General features: G+C 39.3%; 1 protein-coding gene across 2 annotated transcripts in view; it reads right to left on the bottom strand.

Annotated features, from left to right (window-relative positions):
* Positions 1 to 17,681, bottom strand: part of STK26 (serine/threonine kinase 26) — a 52,015-nt gene extending 34,334 nt beyond the window's left edge. For both annotated transcript variants that reach the window (XM_002763266.8, XM_054250818.2), the window contains exons 1-2: positions 17,576 to 17,681; positions 17,326 to 17,476 (exon numbers count right to left, since the gene is read on the bottom strand). In XM_002763266.8, the coding sequence (XP_002763312.2) occupies positions 17,326 to 17,367 (42 nt within the window). In that variant the 5' untranslated portion in view covers positions 17,368 to 17,476; positions 17,576 to 17,681. The remainder of the gene's footprint in view (positions 1 to 17,325; positions 17,477 to 17,575) is intronic.
* Positions 17,682 to 18,767: the final 1,086 nt, after the last annotated feature.

Below are 18,767 nucleotides of genomic sequence, written 5' to 3'. Positions count from 1 at the left end.
AGTAGTCAAGTGGCATTGGTAGAGGCTGATTATTTCATATGCTATGATCTAATAATTTCAATGCATTTTTGATTAAGTATTATTCTCCTTACTTCTGACAAGGTGCCTGAGATGTTAATTGTAGGGTGAAGACACTTACTCGGTACAAGGAGGAAACAAATGTGATTATATCTGACACTTAACACTCCTTATTCACATTCCTTCTCTAATAGATGTGGCCATCTAATTTTAAATACTGATAAGAGCAATTAAGGCTCTCCCCTGTCCTCCCTTATATTATTTTATAAAATTCACTCACTTTCATTTTCTTTCTCTAGAAACTGAGAAAAATATTAAAATGTATCTGCACACAAACATATAAATGTAATTTATCATTCACTGTCAGTACCAATACAACATTCTATGAAATTCTGTGGTTAAAATGTATCTCTAAAAAGCAAACAAAATATATCTGTCTATTTACTCTGCTCTGAGGTCTTTCCTAGAATTAGGCATCACAATAATGGAACCAATAGACAAGTCAGTTACCTTAGTAAAGCAAAAATCTTTTCTATTATCATACTATATCCACAACCTCAGTGACAATACTGCAAAATGCTTTCTTTCTTTAGATTAGCAATTCTCAGTTGGCGTCAATGCCCCAAGGCAGGGGTGGCAAACCTTTCCTGTAAAGGGCCAGATACTAAATATTTCAGGCTTTGTGGGTCAGGTACACTTTGCAGTCTCTAAGTCTCTGTCACATCTTTTTTAAACAACTCTTTTAAAATGTAAAAAATATCTTTAGCTTTCGGGCTTCACATGACTAGGTTACAGACAGTATTTGACCCTTAGCTGTAGTTTGACCGCTGCTACCCTAAAGAGTCCTTGTATGTACAAAGTTGACTGCCCTCTGGTACATCTAGAATTGGGCTTCCTTATATGTCCTTCTTGAGAGAATTGAGAAGACAGTAACTCAAAATCATTTTCTGTTTTATGGTTCAGATGAAGAATTCTGGTTGAGAAAGGCTGCATTCAATTAACAAAGCTCCAAAAGCATCTACTGGAAGATGGTAGCTGATTATTTTCTAAAAATACAGACAATCAAAATATTTGCCAGGGAGAACCTAAAAATCAAAAATTTCAAATAACTTTCCTTTTGTCCAAAGCATAAGCCAAACATTATAGCCTTACTACCTCTTAGCAGAAAGCAAATTACACACAGTAAAAACATAATTACACATTTATGCTTCAATTAAAAATTATTTACATCAAATTAAAAAATTACCTGGAATGAGTACCTGATCCCTTAGATATATAAATTGTTGTGTGTACCCTGTCTTTTACAAATAATAACTTAGTCTCAATTCCTGAATAAAATCTCTAAAACTCAGTTTTAAAGTTTAAGGATTACCTATGCAATCCCTTTACATTTGCAGAGAAGCACATAGGGAATTTCACAGTATAGTGGGACAGCACACACTACATTCTTCATTCATTCTACTAGTTAGGTGGAAATGATTTAGTGTGCTATCAGGAAAAAAAATATCAAGCTCTGGAAGTATCAAGCACGGGAACCACTTGGCCATATTAAATGAGAATATTCTTTTACGATGAACAGATAATCTTTTCAGTTAAAGAAATTTTTAAAAAGTATCTAAAATATGCTTTATCTTTCAACCAAGATCATACCTATACAGTAATTTCATGATGCATTACTATCAAAAATACACACCAGAGTAATCAAATTAAATAAAATACTTCTAGTTATAAAGATTGAGCCAGAACCCAGGTATGTAGGTGGACAAAAGGAGAGAACTGTCTCTAACCTGGAACAGGATGCAGAAAAGAGTGGTTTTGTTGCTCCTGTTGTTGTTTTAGTTTTTTTAAGCATGAAAACATATATATCTTTTAAACCACTGGAAAGTTAAAAGTGAATAATATAAACAATGCAGTATTTAGTACCTGTAAATATTCCTAGAAAAAAGTCATTGGACTACTACTATTTAGAACTCAGCCAAAACATAAATCAAGTAATGCTAAAAAGTCATTAGGCAAACTTATTTTAGAGTATATATCAGATGCTACACAGCCTTGAAATGTTCCACATAACTGTTTTAATCATTCCCTAAAGGAGACCTCTAATGCCAAAACCTACTAAAAATAATAACAATGATATTAAGTCTAGTCATTTTAAAGTAAGTCTCCTCTTTAGCTCCCTGCTCCCCACAAAATAGCAGTTCAAATTAGCCAACTAAAATCAAGTGACAGATATTCTGGCATCTTTCTTTATTAATGAAAGGTATTCATTTTGGCTACCAAGGGGAAAAAAAGGCCACCTAAAATGACTTTAAGTGTCTAGAAACAATTTTTTGGCCCAATACAGATTCTAACAAAATTGCACATCATAAATAGAAAAGCAGCTAAAATCACCATTCCCATTAAGCCAGATATTTTCCCCGATATTTACAAGCTTCCTGCCAACCAAAAAGACTCTTTAGACATTTTCTTGCCGTAACAAATTAATTATATAAACATCACTTTTATCACAAAAGTCACACACAACAAGAAAAAATGAATTACTATTACCTCCCCAATTTCCTTTTCTGTTAGTTTTTTCTCCTCTCTGCAGAAAGTAGAGAAATTTCCCATTCTAAACAAATACAGAAAGAATTCTGAATCTTTAAAGCAAAGAATTACTTTTCCCCTTCCTTGGAAATACTGTTTTTCTGTTCTTCCAGAGTCCACCACCTTTTCCCTCACCTACATTTTCTGTTTGCTCATGAGGCAGCAGTAATCCTCTGTTATTATGAAATTCTACCTTCCCTAAGCAGGGTTTACACCGCAGCCTCCAAAAAACGATGCCTGAACCTCAGCAGATAGAAGATCCATAGCAACAGCGGTAATAGTTTTTTTTTTTTTTTTTTCACTTGCTATTACCAGAAATCACAGTCCAAAAAGACGACCATGGAGGTGTCACCTATGCTAAAACCTCAAAATTGATTCATTAACTAGTTGAATCCCACGTTTTCATTTTATGTGCCCTTTAAGAAGCCTGTGACAGAATAAAAAAGATTTTTCAATGACAGTCACCATTTTTCATGAAGAGATAAATAGTTAAAAAAAAAAAAAACCAGCTCTCCGGGTACAAGATTTTGTTTGTCACAGAAACAGAATTCAATGCCTGGTCCCTTCCATTCTCTATCCTTTAGAATCTATAGTGTTAAGTACTTACAACAATTTGAGCTTCAAAATAAAAGCTTAGACAATAATGACAAGTTTCTGTGAAGTAGCAGTCATTTGTTTACTGCCCACATATCTCTGATATTACTAACACGTAAACAGATTAATATTTATCAAAAGCAGTTCCTTTAATGCAGTGATTCTCTGAAAGACTATTGTACAGGAGAAATTCAGCAAAGAATTGAAAATCTTCATATACTACTAGATAATGTTCAATTCAGTCCTAATTAGCTAAAACTGCTTAACATTGGTATTGAATTTCATTAAAAGCTATTTCCCATTATCTGTACTCTGTATATTATAGACTGCTGTACGTTCAATTTCTTCAGAAATACTAAGTTTAAATAGCAAAGGTAGAAAGAACTAGCCACAATAAACGTGCAACATGTGTTACAATAAAAATGCGTCATATGTAAAATCCTGATGATGCTATTATATATTTAGACATCGATACATATTCACGTTTTTACCTTCCAGTATATGAGGTTTTAAATGAGGTAAAGAATTTTATATATTTTCCATATAATAAAAATACTTAGCAAGTCCATGGACACCACAATTTTTACTGAATACATATTTTTTACATAAATTACACTGATTTCCTTTAGTTTGCAGACCTTCTTAAATGACACTTTCAAATGATATTTTTCCATGCCTTGAACTTATTGATCATTCTGTTACTCATTTTTATTTTGACAATGCATTTTTCTGCTTTTAAAAAAGTTATATCTACTATTAGCATAGTTTATTAAAAACTCTATAGGCAAATGTTGAGCCTTATTTTTTAAAAAAATAGATTAAAAGTATTTTCAAACGTAAAATATACTTCATGGGCAATACACATCTAGAGTGCATATATACATTCATTCATCTACCCATTTATCTATCATTTTCCCCAACAAAAACTTTGTAATAAAGTGTGAGTTATAAGGTAAACATATCAGCATTTTTACATCCAAGTAAATTTAATTCCGTGAACAGGAAGAAAGTCACTTAGGGATTCTAGTGATAATTAAATATGGCTTAAATTACTATTATTATTTTGAGATAGAGTTCACCCTGTCACCCAGTCTGGAGTGCAGTGGCGCGATCTCGGCTCACTGCAACCTCCGCCTCCAGGGTTCAAATGATTCTACTGCCTCAGCCTCTTGAATAGCTAGGATTATAGGTGTGAGCCACCACGCCCGGCTACTTTTTGTATTTTGAGTAGAGGTGGAGACCATGTTGGCAGGCTGGTCTTGAACTCCTAACCTAAAGTGATCTGCCCACCTTGGCCTCCCAAAGTGCTGGGATTACAGAGGTGAGCCAGGGAGCCTGGTCAAAAAATTTTAAGAGGATATTTCATCACATGCTTTTGCACATCCTCATTGGTGGCAAATCTTTGATTCTGAAGGATGGAGTTGTTTTTGTTGGTTGTGTGTTCATTTTGGAAATTGAAAAGTGATTTAAGTCCAAAGTTGGTGAATTAGGTGGGTAAATCAAGTTTGCTCACATTGTTTGGTGTTGTCCTACTTGCTTCTCTTATTTTCAGTTCTAATCCTCTGTTTGAACTAAACTCAGAGCTTTCCTACTGGGTACCTGTTGGCAAACGATAATATATGAATCTGACAGGTATAGAGAATATTTCAGAGAGCAGAAAGACCATTAGGAAGTGGTTTGATAGTTCTTTAGTGATTCAGAAGTAACTTCCTCTCTCTTCCAGGAATTTACATATGTAAACACAAATTGGCTTTGAAATGTCAGGATTGTGAATGAGGGTGTATGTGTGTATGTGTGTGTGTGTGTGTGTGTGTGTGTGTGTGTGTGTGTATGTGTGCGTGTGCGCGCGCACACGCGCGCAGTCAAAGCCATTAAGTCTGGTTTGTTTGTGTTTTTTTGGGGGGGTAATAATAGGTCCAAAAATCTCTACCTGTGGGGGAAATATTGCTACTTAATGGCATTTAAGATACTGCTATTTATATCACTTTAGCCAAGTTGCATTTTAGCAACTATAAGCATAAACAGATCTCATGTTCTTAATAAGGGTCTGCATTTGAAGATAAAAGCATTAATAGCTGTTTACTACTGTAAACACTTAACCATACTGAGCATGGTAACATAATTCCACAGAAATGTTCTATTTGTTAGAATTTGTCATCTAAGGGGCTTATCTAGACCAAATAAACAAATAAATATATCAAAATAAACAATAAATTATTCTAAAATTATATAACAGTAAAATGAAATCAATAATAGAAACTGAAGTAGGTTACTTAACAGCACACATGGGCCAGTAGTAACTACATAATGATGAGGACGGGTGTTTGATAAGCCGCAAACCTAACTGGATCAAGGAAAACGTAAGTCATGGGTGACCATGAGATTTTGGAAGCTGTAGAACTTAACACAAAATTGAGTTCAGCTTCTTGGAAAGATAACTGGAAGTCTTGTTGTTTTCATCTCTCACAATTTCATCTACTCTCTTCACATAAGATTTGCCAATACCATTTGACCCAGAAATCCCATTTCTGGGTATGTACCTAAAGGATTATAAATCATTTTATTATAAAGACACATGCATACATGTTTACTTCAGCACTGTTTACAATAGCAAAGACTTGGAACCAACTCAAATGCCCATCAATGATAGACTTGATAAAGAAAATGTGGTACATATACACCATGGAATACTATGCAGGCATAAAAAAGGATGAGTTCATGTCCTTTGCAGGGACATGGATGAAGCTGGAAACCATCCTTCTCAGCAGACTGACACAAGAACAGAAAACCAAACACCGCATGTTCTCACTCATAAGGAGATGTTGAACAATGAGAACACATGGACACAGGGAGGGGAACATCACCCACTGAGGCCTATCAGGGGATGGGGGGCTGTGGAGGGACAGCAGGGGGTGGGGGATTGGGGAGGGATAGCATTAGAAGAAATATCTAATATAGATAGGGGGAAGATGGATGCAGCAAACCTCCATGGCACTTGTATACCTATTAACAAACCTGCACATTCTGCACATGTACCCCAGAACTTAAAGTATAATTTTTTAAAAAAAGATTTGCCAATCTTCATCTCCTCTCTTCAACGAACGTGTTACTGATTGCCTCTGCTTGAATGTGTGACCAGCACTTCAAATTCAACATTCCCCAAAATGTACCCATTTTCTTCCAAACTCAGCCTTATATCTGACTCTACTCTCTCATCATGTTTTTTCTGTTCTCTTATTTAAGGGGTCGCCAATGTCTGTTGAAGTCATCCTTGAGTGGTGTTTAAAGTTCTCCCCAGAACCAGCAGAGCAGCTGAGAACTCATGAGAAATGCAAATTCACAGACTTCACCCCAGATCTATTCAATCAGAAGCTCTGGGGCTGGGGTGTAGTAGTCTGTGTTTTTGCAAGCCCTCTAGGTGCTTCTCATGCATGCTCCAGTTTAACCATCACTCTCCTAGATTAAACCCTTATCAATTAAGCCTCCAGCCTTCCCTTATCGCCAACCTAGCCTGTTAGGTTCCAACAGCGGAATGTACTGTTCCAAAACAAATAAATAAGGTTATTCCATCATTCTACTATCTCTGGCGGGGGACGGGGGGGATCCTCTTTGTTACGGACTGAGTAAAGAATACAGGTCTCAATCGAGGCCTTTTACTATCTAGCCCTAACAATTTATACCGATAGGTACCTATCTCAATTCTCTCTTATACAAGGAGCCTGTGTGTGCCCCCTTGTGCCTTTTCTCCTGTTTACCTTCTACTCTCTTCATAGATCTGTTGAAGGCCATCCTGCCGAGAAGTAAGGTAGTGGAGTACCAAAACAGGAATGCCTAGCAGAAAGGTATTCTATCAATGATAGTTTCCTTTCTTACTCCAGTCTTCCTTGGGATGGACACTTCTACATCAGATTCTGTCTTATTTGGGATTTATTCCTATTGCTCTGCATTGTTAGATTTCTAAATGTGTAGGTGTCTAGTCACTCTGGTTAGAGTATAAATTTCTTGAGCTCAAGGACTCTCTAACATTTTTTTGTATTTCAAAGATAGGCAGCAAGCACTCTGTACTACCCAAAGTAGGCCTCCCAAACTTTGCTGCTAATAATTTTCTGGCATAAACCACGTAAATTCAGTGTGTCAAAACATTAAACCTGGGTCACCACTGTCTAAGCTGGGAAAATCCAATATATTACCATTTACTGACAAGCACATAAGAAGGTTCGCTGCTAAGTTCAAACAAAGGATTTGAATTAAAACTAGAGACACAAACAGGATCCTAATTAATGACTTTGCTAAGTGTTCTTCCCTTGGGGTCAGTAGCACTTAAACAGCATACATTTGAAATACGCCTCTTTCCTGAGGCTGTCAGATACATTGACTTTAGTCTCTTTAACCACAACAGGTCAAAATTCTATTTTCTGTCATCATACTTAGTAGCATGTGCGCATGCTTTGCTGATTGGTTTCTTTTGTGCTTCTGCTTAAAGTTAAGGCAGGCAGCAGGAAATTGAGATCAGGGAGTTTAGAAACTTTCCCAGCTCTAGTGGGCAGCAATAACAATGAGGCAGAGGCTTTGGGAAGAAATTCTGACTTTATGGTTTCTATTAGCTCAGCTCCCCCAAACTGTGTTACATTAACAACAAGTTATGCTCCACTTGATGATGTATATTGCCCATCTCTCCCCCACCACCCACTGCCCTGTTATTTATACTATAGTGCATCAAGCAGTCAAGCCTAGCTTAATACAACATACCGTAAAGTGATATGTCCCAAAGCCAATGGTTTAGTGGAAAGCTGGGGGTGGGGAGAAGGGTTAAAAAGAGACTAACAGAGCAACTCAAAAATGTATTTGCAAAGAAAAATCTGGATGCTTCTAGATGTTCTTGAAGTAGTTCCTCCACCTGCCAAAAATCCACTTCTAGGATCGTGTTACCAGGCACTATTGAAACCTGGTAGAGTAATTCACTGGCATGCCTAAACATTTCCTAACACATGTAGTGTGGTGCATATTTCGAATTCAGTAAAACTTCATTAGGTTGATACCGGGAAGCTTTTTCTATAATTCAAAGCAACTGTTAATTCTTTGGCTAGACACCCTATTGTTCTGTAATAAACAAATTGAAAAAAAATTGATGGTTGATTTGAATTCAACACGTTTCAGTCATTTGTATTTTAAGTTAATAGGTTTGTACTTATACAGATTTCTTTTCCCCATTTTTTCCTTGAGAGGTATAAGGAGGAGAGGGAAAATTTTAAAACACTGCTAACAATACAAAATCTCTGTTACAAGGATCACATAGAATTTGTCATCTAAGGGGCTTATCCAGACCAAATAATAAACAAATAAATATAATAAAATAAACAATATTCTAAAATTATATAACAATAAAATGAAATGAGATCACAAAGAAATGTTGAAAACTTTTTCTGTAAACATTTTTAATGAGAAACAATGCAAAAACACAATGCCTTTGATTTTCTCAATGGCATATTTTTTTAAGATGCTTGACCAAAAAAAAAAAGAAAAAGAGAGAGAGAGAAAGTTAACATGAAAAAGATAGACTGTTTTCATCTCTTTCATCTAAGCTGTCTACAGTTTTGTTTACTCTGGGGCCCAGGAAGTATGAACCACAGTTTTGTTCTAATTTTGCCAGACTATCCAAAGCTATGACATACCAGTGGTTAATCTGATTTTTTAAGACACAAATCATTCTAACCCGTGATGCTATGATAAATGGAGGAAAGGAAAGGCCAGCAGGCTGCTGTCAGAGAAAGGCTGGAACAAGTCTAGAAAAGCCTGAAGAGGAGTTCTCAGATGCATCCTGTAGCTCTATCCCCAGTAAGGTATACACTAGTGATGGGTGGTAGGGAGAGGCAGGCAGGAATGGAGGACGGGGTCTGTTCCATATTTAGGTTTTCTGGTTTCTTTGAATGTTCATGTCAGGTTATTTGCCTGTCATACGTGGTTTTGGGGAGGGACAACAAAGAGGATCATGGGTAGAGTTGGACATCAATGTGCCCTTAGTTTTATTTTTAAATCCAAATTTGAAGGCATTTTCCTACAGAATCACTCTATGTCATAGGAGTGTTGAGAGAAATTAATCTCCTCAATGAATATTTTATTTCTACAAACATTAATTCAAAGATGTGGTTCCTGCCATCTAACACTTTAAAATAGCAGATGACCAAGCGAGAAATGCACAGAAGATAGGGTCAAGAATGGATAGAGAACATGTGGTATGTATATATAATGGAGTACTATTCAACTGTAAAAAGAGGATGAGATCCTGTTGTTCACAGCAACATGAACAGAACTGGAGGACATTATGTTAAGCCAGGTACAGAAAGATTCTCACTCATCTGTGAAAATAGATGCTAGAATTGTGAGTATTAGAGCCTGGGAAGGGAAGCAGGAGGGGAAGATGTAGAAAGATTGGTGAACTGTCACAAAATTACAGCTTGATGGGAGTAAATTCTGTTATGCAGTACTGTTTTGTAGTACTGTAGGGTGAAGACAGTTAATCACAATTTATTGTATATTTTCGGAAAGCTAGAAGGGAGGATTTGGAATGTTCGCAGCACAAAAAATTATAAATATTTGAGGTGATGGATATGTTGATTACCCTTATTTGATCATCAGACATCATATATGTGTATTGAAATATTACTCTCCATTGGGTACAATGGCTTATGCCTGTAATCCAGCACTTTGGGAGGCCAAGTGGGCTGGATCACTTGGCCCCAGGAGTTTGAGACCAACCTAGGCAACATGGTGAAACCCCATATTTACAAAAAAATACGAAAATTAGTCAGGCATGGTGGCGACCGCCCATAGTCCCAGCTACTCAGGAGGCTGAGGTGGGAGGGTCACTTGAGCCTGGGAGGTTGAGGCTGCAGTGAGCTGTGAGTGTGCCACCGCACTCCAGCCTGAGCCTTCAAAAAAAAAAAAAAGGAAATATTACTCTGTATCCCATAAATATATATAACTATTACATATCAACTAAAATAAAAGGAAAAAAAGAAGGGGTCAAAATTTTAGTTTGCTGTATTTTATTGATTTTTGTTCGTTTAAAAATGAGTTATATTCTGTCATTCTTTCAGAGACATTGTTTTACATGTACCTGTGGTGGAAATTCTCTGAGTCTTAATTGTGAGAAATGAAAGGAATTTGTTATATTATATCTAATAATACTGTTATTTTTTGCTCACCTAACACCATTTTTCTAGCAACAAATAAAACCAGTAAAACCACCACTCTTTTAGAACACAGAACTCAGTTAAAAACTGCTATCAAGGTATCTGAAATTCTACTATGGGATTTCCACTTCTTAAGGAAATATAAAATGTGAATAGCCATGGAGAAGTAATGCACTGAGCCATTAATCAAAAGCATCTCAGTATGAATGAAATTATCAGATTCTTTCTAATGTGACAGTTCAGACAGGAAAGTAAAACAGTTTTTTGTTTATATGTTTTTTGGGGGGGGAGTGGGAGGGCAGAGGGAAGAGACAAGAAATAGATACGTCCAAATCACCAGTGAGAGGACCCTGAAGAGCCATGGGAAAGCACAAGTAGAAGGAAGGAGAAAAGGAGAAGAGATGAGGAGACACACAAATTTGCCTGAAATCATCCATGGTAACTAAGAAAGCAATGAAGCTCATTTTTCTCTCCAAGTCTGTGGAAGGCAAGGGAACGAGAGCATCAGTGTGTGCAGACAGATGATTAGTTACAAGTATATGTTGCTAGACATATTACACATATTACATGAAAATCATTAAAATAAGTATAGAAAGTCTACATTGTATACACATAAATTAGTCTTTGTGGTCTACAGAGTTCAAGCATTGTACAATATTTTTAAGGAAACAGAATTTTAAACAGTTAGAAAAGTCCACTCTATAGTATAGTGATTAGCCAAGACTTTCACATATAATTCATACCTAATGGTATAAAGAAAAGAGACATTCATGGTCCCTGTCTTCAAGAAATATGCAACCTTGTTTGGGAGACAAGTATATATAATTAGAGAAAATCTAAGGCAGTATAGTCATCATGGACTAAACTGTCTACTACTGACAATAGACATATTAGATGCTTGGAAATGGAAGAGATTTCTATAGCCTGAGACATTGAGACAAAGTTCACTAAGAAGGTAAGATGGAGGACCATGAAAATCAGGTAGAATTTGGCCAATCATTGATTACTGAACTGTGACTGGCATGGTAGAATTAAAGGGATTTCTTGTTGGGAAGTAGTGGGAACTAAGTCGAGATCTACAGAGAGGAGACATATAACAGAAAGCATGGAAAGCTGAGCAGAGGATTTGGGTCTCATGGAGGGTGGTGCGAGGTGGTGATTGGGTTTCAAAAGAAAAATGTGGGTTATCAAGCCGGGGAGAGATGAGATAATGACAGTGTTTTCATATGATTAGCCAAGCATTGTTTTGCAGGATGAACTGCCGCACACATCATAACACCTTTTACAAAGGAGCGCCAACTCCACAGATGATAGTTAATTCATCCTAATAACCTCTCATTGAGGCAAAGGAAATGCAGCTTTTATTATTCCCCATTTTGTAGATGATTTGCTCAAGGTCACTGAATAAATGTAAAGCAGAATAAAAAATACAGTATCACAATGTTCAATGGTTCCTAAGTACCAGCTAAATTATATTCTCTCATTTTCTGTGACTCAAGCAAGGGAAGTTACATGATGATGGACCTTTGTACTCAAGTGCCATTTCTAAGCTCTCATTACTGTTGAAGGCACATGTCCTACCATACCCAATGCCTGTTTATTCTCCCTACAGTCCCTACTCCCCTGGTGTCAAAAGTTCTAACTACTCCCGCCTTCTCTCAGCTAACAGTCTTTGATTATTTTGCTCTAGCTGGTCTTCTGCCATTAGCATTAGCATATTCAACATCTCTGCATCAATACTCAACAACAAGGACAATAATTTGGGTTCATCAACGCAAAGCAATGCTTTCCACCTCAAATTGCAAATCTGATTATCCTCTTATGGAGGTGTAAGGGAGGTAATAACTCCATATCCTGGACTCTGGTACAAACCTGAATTTTTTCTCCAATGTAGGTTTCCAGATGACTTTAAATAAAGAATTCCCCCACCCCAACCCAGTTAACTCTCTCTCTAACTTGGCACATTTTCTCATCCTCCCATACATCTTAAAGCCATCCTTCCTCTTCTTACGACCTATGTGTCCTGTCTCATGAGGGCCCTCACTTCCACATATTCTTTCTGGCATTATGAACGTCTCCCTCCGTGGTGTCTCTAGTCCTTCATTTTCAAGTGAAGTACCTAGCATAGAGTAGATGCTCAGTAAATATCTGATGAATAACCAAAGCTCCATCTTCAACTACGTGTTGGACATGTTTACTTTGTCATCCCATTGTTACCACAAAATTCACAAGTCTAGAACAGAAATCATTAACTTCCTACCAGATCTGGCACTTCTCCATTACATTCCAATCTCTTTCAGATGGATCCTAATTCTCCCAGTTCCCCCATATTCAACACCACAAAGTCTTTAACTTTTCCTTCTGAAACTAGCTAATTATTAAGCCTGGTAATTAATTTTTTTCTTCATAGTATTAAACATATGGAAGGGAACCTGCCCGTGGAAGGCCCATTGTGCCTGTATAACTATGATTGTCCCATTGAAATAGCCTCTGTAGCCAGGCGCAGTAGCTCACTCCTGTCATTCCAGCACTTTGCGAGGCCAATGTGGACAGATCACTGAGTCCAAGAGTTGGAGCCCAGCCTGGGCAACTGTAAAATATTGTCTCTACAAAAAAACATAAAAATTACCCCAGCATGGTGGCGTGCACCTGTAGTTCCAGCTACTCTGGAGGCTGAGATGGGTGGACTGCTAGAACCCAGGAGGTTGCGGCTGCAGTCAGCCATAATCGCGCCACTGCACTACAACCTGGGTGACAGAGTGAGACCCTATCTCAAAAAAAAAAAAAATTAGAAAATAAGAAATAGCTTCTGTGGATTAAACTACCCCTCCTCTCTCAATCCTCCAGTTGGATTCATTCATCCAATTTTGAGATTTCTCTTCCTATATGTAACTTGGTACATTGAGTTTCCCTTACTCAGAAATGTTTAATGGCTAGTTCAAAGGCCAAAATCCTTCCCTGACATTTAAGGACAGCCATGATCTGTACTAAATCCAGTTTTTCCGATGTTATCTCATATTATTTTTCTAGAGGAATTCTCTATGACAGCCCAAATGACTTTATCCTGTTCTCAAAGATTGTGTGTGTGTGTGTATGTGTGTGTGTGCACGCGCGCTCACAAATGCAGCATACCCTTCCTTATCCATATTGTATACATACACTCCTTGACTTAAAATGTGGTTATGTCCCCATAAACCTATCATAAATTGAAACTATTGTCAGTTGAAAAGGCATTTAATACAGTACACCCAACCTACCGAACATCATGGCTTAGCCTACTTTAAATGCGTTCACAACATTTACAGTAGCCTACAGTTAAGCAACATCATCTAACACAAAGCCTGTTTATAACAAAGTGATGACTATCTCATGTCATCTACCGAATACTGTATGGAAAGTGAAAAACAGAATGGTTGTGTGACTACCACCGTAAACTCGAAAACTCCTAGTCTGTCAACCTTTGCTTGGGATTTTTCCTTGCTTGGAAATGCCCTGCCCAGACTGCATCCTAACAAGACTTACTTTCTGGAAGCCTTCAATTCTTCCAGTCAGACACTTCTATTATACTTACAATGAGTTCACAGATTTTGCATTATTTGATATTTCATATGCTAGCTTTAACAACTCAACAAGATTTTAAGATATTTAAGTGTAAAACATGTAATACACTTCAGTATGCTTCCCAGAATCCAGTTACTATATTCACCAATGCTGGGCAATGTTTTCCACCACTTCGGTAAAAGTCTTCAATACTGTTCATTAATCCCTAAACTCCATTTCTACTTCTCATCTCAAATAACAACTATATTTAAACTATACCACCTTGCTCATATTTAAAGATATGTGAAGGCTAATTTTAAAGTTCTTTAGCAGAAGCTTTAAAACTTCTTTAACAAGAGACATAGCATAAAGCATAACATTCAATACTCTAATTCAACATTTAACTTTATTCTTCCACCTACATCTTATGAAAGATTTATTAACAATATTCTAAATGAAAATTTGTCCTCAAAAATACTATTGTAGGTTCTAAGGGGAAATATCTTAAAACTAAGTATAATTTATAACTGAAAACTTCAAAGAAAACAGGTTCAAAACTCTTCAAATCATGAAAGAGTACATATTTAAGTTGAAAGAAAAGGTTTATTGGCTTATTTTTTTTTAAGTTGTACTTTCAATATTTTCAAGGGTTCAGCTACTGGTATGGAAAATTCCTTTAGTTACACACTAAAGAAGCAAGCACAAAATAAGTACCCTCAACATTTGGTGTAATATGGCAAAAATGTTCATTACCACAATATTAAGAAATATCAACAATATGAGTTTGAATACCTAATTCATAAGGAAGAGTTTGAACTGGACCAAATCCTGGGTTTTCTTTCTTCACTCCAAGTTTCTTTTCTATTTTAAACTAGTGGCAACAGAAATTTCTTTGTTTGAAAGTCAGGAATGCTGGAAGTCTTAAGTGATAGAACAGGTAGCTTCACGTCTCTCCTCAGAGGGAGAAAAAAATTGTGGATAATTTTGTTTTTATTTCTGGAAAAATCGTTTTTCCCATCAATCTTCATAATTCTCTAAAATAAACTGTTAAAAAGTTATAGGCTGGCCGGTCACCTCACCCTGATTTGTGGAAACACCATACAGTAATTTCAAGAACACATGGCTAACTCAAGTTTTCTAAAAATCTAAAAGTTGCTCCTAAGGCTTTCATAAAACTCTAGGAGCATTTTACAAGCTTGCAACGAATTTCTGCATCTCATCCGCAATATTTTGCTATATAACAATAACAGAAATAGTCTAGGTTCAAGAGTCACACTGCGTGCTCTCACATTTATTATTAGGGTATTGTACAATTTCAACTATGGAAAAAACTATGTGTTGCACAAAGTGCTTAAGAAGTACATTTAGAAAGAAAATGGAAATAAGAAGAATTTACCATTTCATTAAGATGAAGAGAATGACCAAAAAATAAAAATAATAATAATTCCTCTCTTCTCTGCTAACATTGAGATGTTTGCCCTACTCAGATTAGATGGGACAAAGTAATCAGAATTCAGACAGCAGTGAAAGGCAGAGTTTGTAATTTAAAGTATGTGATTCACATTCGAATCCACATTAATTAAGATGTAAATATTCAAGAGATAGGCAACTCAGATCTTTAAACAAAGCAGGGAACAGCACTTAGAAATACTGAACAGTAAGCAGTTCCTAAACCATATAAATTCAATAAGGTCAAGACAAATAAAGTAAAGATCGGAAACTATTTTCTCCTTAGCACACAGAGTTCCCCAGAATCACAAACTTGAGAACGGGAGGCACTCACTCTGCTGACGCACACACGCAGGCTCACGCACACAATGGAGCGAGAAGCATGGAGACCCTCAGAGACAAACTTCACGTGTGCATCGTTCCACTCTCCATAGAACGGAAAGAAGAGCACGGTGGGAAAATGTCACTTTTTCCCAGATCCGACGGCAAAACTGTACTTAGTATTGCAAACTATGAATTCCCTTGATACAATCAAAGGCAGAACTGAATGAATGGGGTGTGGGACAGGGTGTGTGGGGAAAAGGGGGGGGAAGAGAGGGGAGGCCGCCTGAGAGGAAGAAAGTCTGAGACATTTTGCAAGGCTTGAATGGATTAATCTTTTTTTTTTCTTAAGCCCTACTATTTCCTATTTCCCTTTCTCTCTCTTTAATATACACTAACTTCCTGAGACTCAACCCAGACTTGCCCTAAATGCAGCTGAAATGTCTGATGTTTAGGACACACCAGGAGTTCTAGGTGCACAAATGATCCCTTTCTGGGAAATAATTTTAAAATCACTTTTGTGGGCATGCATAAAATGAGAACACTGCTAATAAGTAAATTGAGGCCCAAGTCTACAGTAAATATAAGCTATTTGCTACTCTAAACATTTTATTTCTGAACTTGAAAAAAGTTTGTTTTCACATTTTTAGATCATGAGAGACTGAGGCTTTCTTGTTTTTAGCCTCTAAACTATTCATAAATGGGTTGTTTGGGCTATCTAGCAAAGGGAAAAAAAGTGAATACTTTAAAAAGTTGGTAGATTTGGATAACATTTAGCAGATAGCCTAAAGTGCACCGATTTAAAAACATAACAGCATGAGAAGTTTTCCAACATGGCTTACCTTTAATAAAATGAAAATATAATGGGAGGGGGTTGGGCTGGGTAGACTTTGAGTAAGAAGTTGGGTCCCATGCAGTAGTCCCTTGTCCAGGACAATATGCTTACTTTAACCACATGTAAGTCATCTCGTGGGAAAGGCACGGAGGGGGGCTGGGAACTCATCACTTCAGCGACTCTGAACAGGACCAACATTTCTCGCTCCACGCTATGGGCTGGGCCAGGTCGGGGAGCCAGATACAACTTTGCCCTTAAGCAGCAGTACCGAAAGGGAGAAAGAGGTCACCTCTCTCTCTCAGCCCTACGCACACAGGAAGAGCCCAATTCAAGCTGCCGCCGACACCCCTGGTCTTGCCCCGCCCCAGCTTGAGTGCGTGTTTGGGGTGGGGGTTGTAGGGCACTCACTACTCGCGTTTTACCCCACAACTTCCAAGGCACTTTCATGTCTCGCAGGTTAAGTTCTCCCCCCCTCCCATCCCCAACCGTGCCAAGCTCCACAGGCGCAGGTGTCTGTGGCTCTGGCCTATTTTTATACCCCACAGCCGCCCTCAATCCCCACCTAGTTGCGCGCTCCAGTCCCGCCTCGCCTTCCCAGCGAAGAGCACCACCTAGCCTACACACCAGGAAACACCTCAAGCCCTACTCCCAGGTCACCTGGCCAGAGTGACCGGCCCAGCCCTCAGGGGAGTCCCGGGGCCGTCCCTTGTCGTCGGTGCCCAGCACCGAGAGCGCTCCGGGCTCCCAAGCAGTCACGTGGGCGGCGGGGGGCGGCCTGCGCTTCCTCACCTGCATCCCAGGCACTTGGACAGCCACTGGTGAGTGGGCCATGGAGGCGACTGTAGCCTCGCTCCGCTTCTGCGGCGGTAGCGCCTTGAGTTCGGACTGGCTCCTCCTCCAGGGGTAGTTCGGCGGCCCTCCCAGGCTTGTCGTTAGGGGCCTGGAAGGACACACAGAAGTGGGGTTACTGGGCTGGAGGCGCGTAGCCCGGGCTGGGAGGTGGGTTGTTCGCGGCGGGGCTCCCTGGGACTCAGTCTACCTTTCTGGCGCCCGCCCGCCACTGAAGCAGCCGCCTCCGCTGCTGCTCCTCTTCCTGAACGCCGAGCGCTGTGAGTGGTGGTGGCTGGGACCTGGGCTCGAGTGATGCCGCTCCTCTGCGCCTCGCCGCTTTAGGAAGAGGAGGTGGAGGCGTCCCAGCCACCCGCCTGCTTGCCTGGCCCGGGAGGCGGCTGGGGGCGGTTCCGCCGTTGGCCCTGCCCCCGCCCCGCAGCCGGGCGGTGTCGCGGGAGCCAAGGCTCCAGGCAGCGAAGGGGTTTGGCTGGGGTTGCTGGAGTCTGAGAAGCTGGAGACTCTCCCGGCATGGGGTGAGGAGAACCCGGCGAACGGGAGACCTGGAACACGGCTGGGCCTGGGAAGAGAATGGAAGAGTTTGGGAAACCCTGAGGGTATGAGGGCGTCCTAGATGCGACCTTGTTGCAGGCGGGCGTGCGAGGCTGGGGCACACGCACCCTCGGAGACGACTTGAGTTGAAACTTGGGAGTGTTGGAAGTCTTTCTTGGCTCCCCGGCCTGGCCTAGGGCGGGATCACAGCCGCGGAGTCGGCGGCCCCCGCTTTTTCCCGCCATCTGGCCTCCTCAGCTGGGGGCTGCTCCTCTGGGCAGACCAGTAGCCACACTCAAGCTTTACGAGTTCCCCGACCCCAGACATGGTTCAGATGACTTCTAACCTAAGGTTCCCCCTACCTCTTTGGCTATCACTTGCAGGACGGCCAAACTGGGGCTTCTCTCTACCACAAGTTCTGCACGTGTAAAGGCAGAGGGAAAATGGAAAGCAGATGTTATATCAGCAGAAAAGTTAATGAGGATAGTAGAGGCTTGGGAAATGAGATTGGATCGTCAGCAGTACAGGTTGTTGAATTCGGCATACACAGCAGCGATTTTGGTAACTCCCTGCCTCCGCCGCATTTTAAGTTCCACTGCGGGAGGGAGACAGGCTCTTTTGAGAGTACTCTAACAGCGACAGTAACACTGGTAATAATAGCAACAGGAATTTCATTATGAAGGCACCTTTGGGAACACATAAGGGGTTAATTACTTTTTAAAAACGTAATAGTCGAATGCCAGTTTAAAATGAAGTTCTTTACTTTGAAGTTTGTTTTGGGTCTCTAACCACCACACGGTGGGGGGCCTCTAGTGGTAAATAGTAGTTTCTCTTCTTCCTTTTACATCTTT

This window comes from Callithrix jacchus, chromosome X (genome assembly GCF_049354715.1).
Source record: "Callithrix jacchus isolate 240 chromosome X, calJac240_pri, whole genome shotgun sequence".
NCBI classification, from domain to species: Eukaryota; Metazoa; Chordata; class Mammalia; order Primates; family Cebidae; genus Callithrix; species Callithrix jacchus.
This window is presented reverse-complemented; position numbering and strand designations above follow the sequence as displayed.